We start from the raw sequence: 12,115 nt of genomic DNA on the forward strand, positions 1-12,115 counted from the left end.
AACAGAATGAAGAGACTGATCATTTTTTTGAGGAATGGGGCACAGAAGAGAGGAGACATTACTTTAAATTTGGCAACTGAAAATATAACATCAACAATATTTTTAAGCCCTCCATTTACTTATTATTAAATACCCAAAACAGTGGTACCAGACTTTGTAAAGTGTTGGTAATCCCAAATCTTTCAGACAGAAGATGACAGGGACAACAGAAAAACTGACACAGCTGTGTAGGAGAAAATTCCCCTCTCTGTAGTTACCTGAGTTATTTGAGTTGCTGTATTTGGCTGAGTGTTCTTCCCCACTTTCATTGGCAGAACGTTTTGACTTCTACAAAAGGGAGCAAAGGAAATGGAAGTTAGGAATGAATAATCACTTTCTATGAAAGGTAAGGACTGAACTGACACACAGATCTGTAACAGCCCCCCACTGTCTCACACAATGCCTTTCAATGCTCAGCATCCCCTCCCCATAGCCAGCACACACTGATGTGGTTACAGGAGCTGCAAGGCTGCTCTGAGCTCAAACATCTCCAGCCAGGCCCAGGGAGCTGCAGTGCCCTCTGACCACAAGGGAAAGGAAGGAAACCGGCACAGACACCCCTCCCAGGAAAGAAGAGGAACACAGACAGTGCTGCAGGCTCCAACCCCTCCCCAGGAGTGGGACAGAGCAGAGCAGCTCCTCTAGGTCTGAGCTGCTGACCAGGACTGGTTTGTTCAGCAGCCTCAAACAGGCTGCACCAATAAGCAAGTCCGCTACCACTGTAATTTAAACTTTTTAGTAAATCTATTCCTTAGCTAAAGAAGTGAAAACAACCAGGAAGTAGTGCAGAAAAACACAGGAAGGAGTAGAGTCATGTACATATGGCTAAACCTGTGCATGGTAAACATCACAAAAACAAACACATCTTTTTCTGTGGGAGAAACCTATTTAAAGACTGCTTACTTTTCGTGCCAAGATCTTCCTTTTCTTTTTTTCTTCTTCAGAGCCATGATGAGATTGAGCTCTTGTCAGCCTTCTGTGCTGGTGAATCTGCAAAATTAAAGAAAAAACAGAAAAAGACTACAGTAAGATCTCAAATGTTTGAAAACGATGTTTGAGCTACAAGAAAACACATTGTAGTCACTTTGTATGTTTGGATTCCCTTTTTCATTTCTAGTTTTTCCTTTACTGTTTCTGGTAGAGGATGGAGACTTGTACTGAAGTTAAAATGATCCTGTAACTTGGGAGCCACTACCTGTGAAACTGCAACTCTTAAAACAGTGAAATGCCATACAGTCAACAGCTGTTATACAACTCCTGACATTGCATTTTTGGAAAAGCAAATTTGCCGGTGAAAATCTTTATTATTCAAAATCACTTTTGAGTGAAACTCACTTTCTGCACGTAAAAGTGATAAGGGGAAATTAAATGTCTGTAGGAAATAAAGAAATGTAGACATTACCAATTTCTGTTCCTCTGTTAATCGCTTTTCTATGCATTCCTTGGAGATTTTCAATGCCTCTTTTAGCTTAGTAGGAATCTAGTACAGAATGGGGAACAAAATCATAGCACAAAATGTGATAAAGGAAAGCACAACTTCACTGACCAAAACCCACCATCCATCTGATGACATTTCTCATCTAAAGCCCCAAGATGTGACACTTCTCCTTTAGTGAAGCAGAAAAGAAGACTCTAGATGAATGTTTTTCTACTCCAAATCTACCTACAGATCAGCAGGGACAAAGAAAACACCAAACCCTGGCAGTGATACTCTAAAAGCAAGGACAGATAACTACTTTGAGACTGCAGTCACACCCCCAAAATTCTCTGAGGCTGACAACACAAGACACAGGGCACAAATCCTCCAGGAGAAGCCCCTGGGGCAGCTCCCCAGTGGGACCAGAAGTGGTCCCTGAGTGCTGGAGCTGGCAGCAAGGTGCTGAAGGTCTCAGGCAGCAGAATTAGCTCTCACAGGTGCTGCCCATGGCTGTGGCATCTCCTCTCACTGCAAGGGACCTGCAGGGCCCAGAGCCTCTGCTCAGACAGAGCATCACCATCAGCCCCACAAACGGGCTCCAGCTCAGCAGCTGCCCCTGAACACCCCTGGGTCACATCCAAGGGGTGGCACAACATTCTCAGGGACAGGGTGGCAAAGGAATCCAAACACTGATGGCAGCAGCCACAGAGGCAAATCAAACCAGATCTCCTCAACCCCCTCTGTCAATTAATATGTAGCTGCCCAAATCCTGGCACTTCCACAAACATCAGCAAATCAGTGTTGAACTCTACCTTGAACTGTGGTTTCTCAGAGTTTGTTAGCAGGACATCACTGAACAATCTGTGAGTTCATAAAAAAAAATTAAAAAGAGGAATATTATTCCCAAGAGACAGGCAAAGCCAGAACAAGAATTCTATTGGTACTGTTCACTTAAACCCCTCTTTCTCCTTTTGCTTCTCTGTCCTCAACCCTTGGCCACAGATTTCTAGGTACTGCTGCTTATTTTCTAAGCACTGCTGTAAGATTAGCAGCACCCAATCCCCAGAATGTAGCCACTACTTATGGCTGAGAAAACTGGTTTGTGTGAGCTGTTTTGAAAGTGGATAGAACAGGTACAGCTATCAAAGGCAGAGAAAGGTTCTCCCCAAAAGAGAGTACCTTTTCCTTAAAAGCATAGGGATCTTTTATTTTTAAAAAATTCAATGGATTTTATTTTAAATTTCACCAAAATAAAAGCATAGTTCTTGTTAAAAAAACTTCTCTTAGCACAACCCTTGCCTTAGAATTAACAAGGACCATGTGAAAGATCAAGTGAATTTAACATTTGAAAATATCTGCATTCTTGCCTGTGCTCTACAAAAGGCAATTAAAGCAAATATTGTGATATTTTTGCTTTCCCTTCTATGGTATCAGCAGAAACACAATAAACGATTAATCCTTTTCCATCCAAAACGAAGACACTAGAGGGCAATGGTAGTCTGCAAATAAACTGGTTAGCCCATTTCAAGATACTCTGTCCTGGAGAACATACTAGAAAACTGTCAGAGAGACACCTCAATCCTGGCTCCAAAATAAATATTTCTGAGTTGCTGTTCACTATGGAAAATTATCACAGGCTTATGGTAGAGAAAATGAATTCACATCTAGAATCAAGTTAATTCAGGAGAATGAACAATTTAGAAATAAAGCAAATTTTAAAATACCTCAAAAGTCCATGAAAGTTCATCCTTGTTTACAGGACTTTCTGACCCTTTTAGATTACATGTTCTTATGGTTATAATAAATATATATTTCAATTATAATAATTGCTTTAAATTACATTAATTGCATTGCATATCTATGTAGAAGACTTTTGTAAAGAGTATTGGTATGAAGGGAATGTAGTATAATATCTTCCATATCAAATGCAGCTGGGCATAGATTGTTTATTCAACATCTTTAAACACCTGAATATTTCTGTATTCACAGAATTTTCCTACAGTATTTCTACCTGCTTGCATTGTTCTCTCTACCTCACACCATAAAAAGCAGAGGAGGGGAGGAGAAGAAGGAATTGAAGGCTGCAGTGACTCTTCCCAACCAAGGAATCTGAAGCTCAGAGCAGGCTCCAAATGCACTGCAATCTGTGCTGTGAGAGCAGACCCAGATTTAGGTATGGACAATCTGCCCCAGCTACAGCATCTCACACTGAGAAATAACAAAAGAACCTCCCACCAGAACTGTGGTTCCATGCTGAGCATGCTGGTGCCATGTCCCAGCATGGGGACAGCAATTTCCCTGGAATGCTGTGCCCTAAGTGCAGGCAGGGTGGCACTGCAGGCAGGTGTGGTCCCCACTCAGTGGCACAATGACAGTGCTCCCTTTCTGCATCCTGGCCTTGCCCCCCTGCACTGCATAACTGAAAGGCAGCCTGTAAGGAAATTTATTCTGTCTATGCTTCAGAGAATCCCCAAGCCAGCCCTGCAAGAAACCAGACAGAAATCCATTCTACATTTCCGACCCAGAGCAGCTCTAAATGTCACTGCTGAGCAAAGCAAGAGACATATTTCACCAGTCCTAAGTGAACTGACAGCAGAACCTTCTGAAGTAGGCCTGAAGGCAACATGCAAAAAGACTCCTTATTCTAAATCATTTAAATCAATCTGTACATGATCTCAATCATGCTTGCATTACTTTAATGGCTGGATTCATTCAAACCATGCTGAATAAAATGCATAAGTAACAGCTCCAACACACCAAGAGACAAAGAAATGTTAAACACACATATCAAGCTTCACCTGGGACACATCCCTCAGAACAAGAAGCAAACCTTTCTAAAGAGGAACAAGAGCAGAAAGTTTTTCCTCCTGAAATAATTAAAAACATTTCTGTGAGTATAAAACAAGTCGAGCAGGACTTACGGCATCTGTAAGAGCCGTGAGACAGTTGGCATCCCATTCTTCAGAGCTTCACAAGTCAGAATGGACTCCAACACTGACACTGCCAAAGAAAGAACAAGAGTGAACACATTTTTGCACAGCAGGACAGCAAATGATTTAGAATGGACGTTTGGCACTGCTTGTGATGCTCCCCTAAGTATTGCATCAAGCAAGCAGTGATGAAGCTCTGTGGCATGTGGTTTTTATTATAGCATTACTATTACACATAGAAGCTTTTCAAGAATGTTAGACATGAGGCAAGGGAACCCAGGCATCTCATTACTTGCTAAACACTGCTTTGTCACTCAGCTAAAAAAGTTTTACTCATGCACTAGATATATTTGATGAAGAACACATTTTCTATTTGACCAAATTGCTAATTCTTTCTGGGCACAGGGTGCAAAGATCTCAGGCTGCTATTTCACAGCCCTTCAGCTTAGGTAAAATCTAAGAGTGTATCCAGGCAGCTGTGACTGAGATGTTCTGCACTGCATACTAACCAACAAACACTGATGGAGCAGGGGGGAAGCTCTCCACTGGAATGGTGTCTGGAGGTCTTCCATAGGTCATTTCATACAGTAAGTGTCCAAAGCAATGAACATCAACACCCTCTAAAGTCTGTGGGAGAGCAAAAAAATAAAACCACAACTCGTTAGTTTTTCACAACTGGTTAACCCAGTGATCTTGCGTGTGAAGACAGAAAAGAGGAACCAGTAAGGCAGCTCCTAACCACAACCATTTCCCTGCATAACTGTAGCTCAGATGAAATCTTCATGCCACAAGCTACAGCAGCCTCTGTTGCCTTTCTGTACAAGATGGTACAAATGGGAGAGCAGTGTAGCCATGTTCTGTAAAAAGGTGTGAAGCAGTAAACTCTTCACAAAGCACTTTAGAGATCTACACACCCAAGAAGTCCCAACCAAGCACACTTTCCTGGCTAAGTCAAACAGCAAAGAATGAGATTCATAAAACAACCAGCTGTCACTTTACAGGGAAGTATATAAAAAGATGGGAAAAAATGCATACCAAACAAACCCAGGAGAGTCTCTGTTGCTCCTCCTTAGGTTTGTGCAAGCTGTACATACATGCTGAGCTCCCAGACAGCATATTTCCAAGATTTCTGAATCATGTTTAAACAGAAGAGGTTCCTCTTACTGTAAGAGGCTTTGATGGCACTAACAGATTTGGACTAACCATGAACTTGTGATCATTTCTTTGACAACACAGTAGAACTTGTTTAGCAAGGTCAGCAAGCAGCTCTCTTGTGATGCTGCACAGAATTTATTACAATGAGAGCCTAAAGGCAGGGAATGATGTTGCTGCAACAGGGCAAATTTCATATTTTTGCAGTTAGATAAATATTTTGCTTTGCAAGCCTGCAGTCAAACAGACACCCCTCAAACAAATAAAAATAACCTTTTCTATTTGAATAGCTAGAATCTGCAAGCATCTGATCAATTTTCACAGTCCCCACCAAAGATAAGGCTGATTACTGCTCTCAGCTAAGCACAAGTAAATAGCTGTGCTCACTGTACAGATACAGAAGTGAAACTGTAGCAGACAATATGCAAATTGCTATGAAATACAAACCAGGGTGAAAAGAGATCTTAAAACAATTGCACTTTACCTCTATTTGTGCTGGTACTGTTGTCATAAAAACTCTCACCTGCACTCCCCCTCTACCTGCTCACCTTTGGCCTCAGCCTCACTCCAGTGTGCTGCAAACAGAGCTGATGTGCAGCCAGACAGGGATGTGGGGGAAGCAGAAAAGCAATTTGATGGAGCAAAGCTCGGATTAAAAAAAAGGGGGCTTGAGAGAGGATTTTTCATTCTAGTCAGTTCTCCACAAACAAAGGTTGAGAACAAAGATTTGCATTAAGAGTCAGATGAATTCCTTGTCTGAGCCTTACATTAATTTTCCGAAACTGGGAAAAGTAGGATCGATAAAACGATGGGAGTCCCAACAAGGAATTTTCTAGATCCAGTAACTTGCAGGTATCCCCATCCAGCATCACATTGGCAGAGTGAAGATGGCCATAAGGAAATCCTTTCTCATGGAGGAATTTTAATACCTGAAAAAAATGGAATAGAGAAGACTATCACAAGATGCTCTGATGATCTCAAGATTGTAAAATCATCAACTTAAATGCTCCAATACTAAATACATAATAAATAAGGCCCCCATTTGGAATGCTCACTCAACTTGATCTTCTATCTACATCCTCTTTGGCTGACTATTCCTTCCCATTTCACTGTTAGCACTTTTCACAAAACAAATATTTGATGCTGATCCTCAAAGCAGGCTTATGGACACCTCCCAGAGAGATCTGGAAACTAAAATTTAAAATTCTACTGAATATGATGGTTTGAGTGAAAAAAAAAAAAAAATTAAAAACACACTAACAACTATGAATTTACTGTACATGTTCTGCAGGCTATGAGTTACTTCCTTCCCTTTTTACACAAGGAACAGACTGTATTATCACTTCTCTCCCATTTAAGCTCCATGAATATCAACTGCATTTTTTGGGGGGGGTCATAAATGGTTTCATACAAATATATCTAAATTCAATTGAGCAGATCTCAATTTACATTTAGCCTTGAAGTCTGCTGCTGATATAAAGCTTGTGTACTCAGAAATTTGTCCATTTTCTGTAGTTAGACCAGTTGGCCTCCAAAATAATAAATCAAAAAAGCTGATAAATAAAGAAGAACAAATTACCTCTAATATTTGCCTTCCATATGTTTTTATTTGCTGAAGTTCAAGACCTTGAATTTTTTTAGGATTGCAATACTTCTTCAGGAATGGATCTTTTGGCTTTGCCTTTAAAAGAAATACACAAATCAAGTACCACACCCAAAAAAGTTATTACTTGTCTTAGCTTGCTTAGCAATTGATGGCAAACACTTTTATAAAAAACATGTATGGTCATTCCAGCATAAGTTGTGCCATTTGACTTGGGGGTAGGGGGAAGATGTTACCTTATAAATAAGGTCCTTTAGTGTCCCTTTTTCACTGAATGGTCTAATAACCAGCGCTGAAGATTCGTTGGCAGTGGCAAAAGTGATTTTGTAAATATAGGGATGCTACCAAAAGAAGAAACTGAAGGTAAATTTTAGATGATGGATTTTTTTTTAATCATTTGTGTTCAATTCACAAGAAAAGATCAGTCTGAATTGTATATTTAAAGTAGTAAATTGGATTCTGTCAGTGGCATGGAATAACTCAAGTTATGCAGTCTTAACCTGGAGCAAATGCAAAGAAAACTTCACAAAGACATTATTCAACTAACATATAAATTAAAAACAAAAAAAAAAATTCAGCCAGTCTTTCACATGCTTAACATCCTTAAAGAGAGACTCCAGAGACTCCTTTTGTAGTCAAATGCCAGTTTTTCAGGCAGAGATGTCTGCTGGATTTATAATGTGGCATTTCACAGGAGCTTAAATTGTACACCCTCCATTGCAGCTCTACTAAGCTGCTCCTGCCTTGAGTCCAAAGAATTGAAAAAATAATGATACTTGTTCCACTGCCTCATCCACTGCTGCCTGAGAATATCCCAGCTCACAGGTTGGCAATTACACCTAAACAGCACTATCCTAACAGCCTGAAGGTGTTGAGAAGATTAAATAAAAGCTCATGATCTCACAGTACTGCACAAGAAGAAAGAAATCAAATCAACCACAACACTGAATCTTCTGTAATAATCCTGCAGGATTATTACTTGTGCTGAGAACATGTTACCTCATAGTATATGAGAAATGTAATTAAAAGGTTCACAAACCTTTAATGAAAGCACCTCTAAAATTACAAACTATGCCAACTAGGCTACATGTGCTTTTCCAAGATCAGTCCTTGACACACACCTTCATGCTAGCACAACTTAAAAATCTTCAGTACTCACAGAACAGGAAGAAAGAAGTTTCACAGCATACTGTAAGTCTCTGTCAGACAAGTATTTATCAGGGCCAAGATCAGCCTGGAAGTAAACAGGAAAAGAATGGCATCATAATACATGGTGCATCCCATACAGAAAACGTGATCAATGTTCTACCCTGGCAAATCAGGACACATGTTTGAAGGCATATTTTGAAGAGCAAGCAAGAAAATTACACATACAAAATGAAACCTGAGGAGGCTGAGTAAGGCCATACAAACATCCTGACCATAAATAAGTATTACTGCCTCTTTCCTCCCACAGACCTGACATGCATTACTACCACTGAATGAACTTTGCCAAGCCTAAACTGGGGGACTGTGTACATTAGGAACTGATAAGGCACCTCCTTCCTCTGCAGCAAGAAAAACTTCCCTCCTCCCACTAGAGCCTCCAGGCTTTGGTGACCTCCATGCTCCAGTGAAGTGTCACAAACAGCTGTGCTCACAGAACCAACAGGGCAACACATTCAGCACAGGAGCAAGAGCAGCTCTCATTAAGGGAGCAATTCATGCCCCCCTCACTTATTAGTTTGTCAGTGGAACTAAAGATCTGAGTAGGAAAACCCATGACTTTAAAAAGGTCCATCTCATTATTTTTAGTGAGCACTTTTATATTATGACCAACAGCCACATCATGACAAGTAAAGAATCCTGAGGTGCAGGTTTGGGAACAAATGACCAGGCACAGAAACTTCCAAACTGGATTTGCCACCAGAGGAAAGAAATACAGGAAATTCCACACCACACATCTACCTAAGGGCTCCCTCAAAGCCTGAGCTCTTCAATCTCTCTCCCCATCACTCACACATGATAGCCAAAATCAAACTTTGAGTGAAATTGAGAAAGACTAAAGAATGAAATTAAAGCATAGATACCCAGCTTAACACTAGCCGTTCCTTTGGTTGATTCTTAATTTTCATTAGGAAATATTTCTTACGTATTCGCCAACCTACAAAAAAAGGTAAAGAAAAAAGTCAGCAGGGGCTTTAATTAAACACAGCTAAATATCACACAGCTTACAGGCAAGACAAGGTCTGTAAGCAAAGACAGCATTGGAGCCTCTCATAGTTGGGGAAACAATCAGAGAGGTTTTCATGCACACATCCCTTCTTACCTATATCTTTTAATGGTTCAACTACTTCCCACTTTGGCTCTGATCGGAAGAACATTGAAACATGCTGTAAGGCAATTTCTGGAAAGAAAAACAGGAGACAGAGAGGGAGAAAAAGAAGAAAAAAATTTAATGCTTTTAACACACTATGTAATGTAATTATCCATCTATGAGGTAAGGTCCAATGCCAGAAGGAAGCCTTCAGGAATTTAGACTAAAAGTCAGCAAAATCAATTCAAAAGGAAATCAGATAAAAATACAGAGGGCATTTGCATTTTTAACCTGATAACTCAAATCCAGAGAGAAAACAGAAAAGGCACTGCTTGGAAAACTTGGCTTCCCAATCTCCATTCTATCTGTACTGGATCTACATTTCCAAGTCTAAATCACAGCTCAGATTTCCCACACTAGGTGTACACAACATTAGAACATCAAATGTTCCTGCTGCATCTGTAAAAGTGCTTTTATCTCTTTGACATCCATCTATGTTGCTAAGCATAGTTTATGTAAACTCATTAGTTGTGTTTCACTGAAGGTTATTGTGCCCTTTTCTGTGCAGGCAGAGGTATTTGGCCAGCTATCATGAGTCTCCATACATTCTGGGGGCCAAGGGGGAGGACACCCATCTGGTTGGTTAATTCTCCCACAGCTGGGAACACAACTGGTTTATTCATGAAGTGACTTGAGGGGAAATCTCAATGAGAAGTGGGGGGGAGAAAGGGAATCATGCCAAGGGAATCATGGCATAGAAACACAGCAAAAAGGTAAGGATGTGATGATCTCTCTGCATTGTATCTTCTTCCTTTAGAAATATGCTAGAAAAAAAAGTGTAATAAATATAATCTCTCTGCTCCAGTATTTAAGAAATGACAAACTGATGGTGTCTCCAAAGACCATAGGCAATGATGTGTGTCACCAGCTTCCCAGCAACTTGCAGGAAAAACAATCTTGATGAAAGTGCTCAAAATTAACACAGAAATCACAACGCCTCCTTGAGAATTTAAACTGCTTGCTCAGCATTAGCCAGACAAACTGCATCCTTAAAAGTCACTAATAATTTACAACTCCTGCACAGCTTATCATATTGGGAAATGTTCTTTGCACTTTGCAGCTGAAGACACAAGAATGTTACATAAAGAGAGAGAAAATAGACAAGTGAAAAGGAAGCAGTGAGTTCCTGCTTCAGTAGGCTCTGCTTCTAAGAAAACAAGCTTTGCATTTTGCAAAGAGTTGGTCTGCCTATAAACTAAATTTGTGGAGTGGGTTTCATCACTAAGAGGAAGTTTTTTCAGTCTGTAAGACAAATATTTATTGACATCCAATGGTTGAAGCTGAAGTAAGACAAAATCAAGGAAGAAACATTTAGTATTGAAGAAACAGATCACTGGGACATCATTTTAAGGAATGCAGTGACTTTCCAGTATCTGTGAGAAGAGGGTATCTGGCTTAGTCTAGCCTTGAAAAAGTGCTCAAACAATTAGTTCTAAATTAGCTCATACTCAAACCAAGGGCAGGAGCTGGACAAGATAACCACAATTCTTGAAAGATTCAGTATTCAGAAAATGGGCAGTTTTAACAGAACACTAAGCTAACAAACTTATCTCCACCTTACACTCTGACAGAAAAATTATCTCCCAAAAGCATCTCTTTTCATTTATTATGAATTATGAAAAGTTAGATGTCACTCTCACCAACCCCCTCCTCCAAGTTCTGCTTATACAGATCTTGACCCTCTTCACTCCTCTGTGAAATAACTCAAATATTTATATTTGACAATCCCAGCAGGATCCATGCACAGAGCTGGAGAAGCCTTATCATAAATAACCACATGCACAGTAGGATAATTTTGAAGATTGCTCCCCCCATGCTTCAGTGCAGATCCTCACAGAAGATACACAGCACACACTGAAGTCAAAGTGAAGCACAGATTTTTATTTTGTACTTACCAGTGTAATTTACAGAATAGCTGTTTGGGTCCAAGAATTTCTTTACCAGTTCACAGTTGGACAGTATGTGATGGGTGGTAATTACATCCAGGTAGGCCTGGAGGCCCTTCTGTCTTTCAGCTATGAACTCACGCTCCATATTTCCAATCAACTTTTTTGGAGGAAGAGGTAGACTTAGAGTTGAGATCTTAAAAAGAGAGGAAAAATTACTAACCTTGCTTTCAAAATAAAGGATATAAAACTAGCAATCCAGAAAGCAAAAGTTTCTCAGCAGCAAGCTAACTACTGGATAACTCTCTTTGTACTGTGTATGTACAAGCTTTTCTATTTTTCCTAAGCACTGTTATCAGAGTCAGATGACAGCTCACATCCCACTGTGAAGAGATTAGTAAATGGAACAATACTGAAAACACAAGGAGACAAATTTTTGCTAGTGAGTCATACATTTAAGATCACTACCCAAAACTTTCAGATATTAAATAGCTACAATTTTCAGCCAGGTTCTTTCCATTATGTACTTCTAGCAGAGCACAAAAACAATTCACACCTGATCATCTTTTCTGGGTAAGATTTATGCTTTCTTATTTCATCAAGTGCAGATTAGTAACTTTCATCTGCCTCTATGTATCTGTAGGTAATGTTAAGCCCTATTAGTATTTTAAATATTTAATTTAAAATACAGTGCAGATTTCCATTTTATCTTCTGAATTTGTTCCTGTACAT

The 12,115-nt window shown here is 39.9% G+C and overlaps 1 protein-coding gene across 6 annotated transcripts in view; it reads right to left on the minus strand.

Moving 5' to 3' along the window:
• The window catches only part of PXK (PX domain containing serine/threonine kinase like), a 33,038-nt gene that overhangs the window by 8,228 nt on the left and 12,695 nt on the right, over nt 1-12,115 (minus strand). For all 6 annotated transcript variants that reach the window (XR_009419223.1, XM_059479912.1, XM_059479911.1 and 3 more), the window contains exons 4-16: nt 11,393-11,579; nt 9,450-9,527; nt 9,211-9,284; nt 8,301-8,375; nt 7,378-7,482; nt 7,118-7,219; nt 6,306-6,467; nt 4,896-5,013; nt 4,378-4,456; nt 2,269-2,317; nt 1,442-1,519; nt 943-1,029; nt 258-327 (exon numbers count right to left, since the gene is read on the minus strand). Coding sequence is in view for 5 of the 6 variants with exons in the window: in XM_059479912.1 (XP_059335895.1) it covers nt 258-327; nt 943-1,029; nt 1,442-1,519; nt 2,269-2,317; nt 4,378-4,456; nt 4,896-5,013; nt 6,306-6,467; nt 7,118-7,219; nt 7,378-7,482; nt 8,301-8,375; nt 9,211-9,284; nt 9,450-9,527; nt 11,393-11,579 (1,264 nt within the window). In the remaining variant the exon portion in view is untranslated. The remainder of the gene's footprint in view (nt 1-257; nt 328-942; nt 1,030-1,441; nt 1,520-2,268; nt 2,318-4,377; nt 4,457-4,895; nt 5,014-6,305; nt 6,468-7,117; nt 7,220-7,377; nt 7,483-8,300; nt 8,376-9,210; nt 9,285-9,449; nt 9,528-11,392; nt 11,580-12,115) is intronic.

This window comes from Ammospiza nelsoni, chromosome 11 (assembly GCF_027579445.1).
Source record: "Ammospiza nelsoni isolate bAmmNel1 chromosome 11, bAmmNel1.pri, whole genome shotgun sequence".
Lineage (NCBI taxonomy): Eukaryota > Metazoa > Chordata > Aves > Passeriformes > Passerellidae > Ammospiza > Ammospiza nelsoni.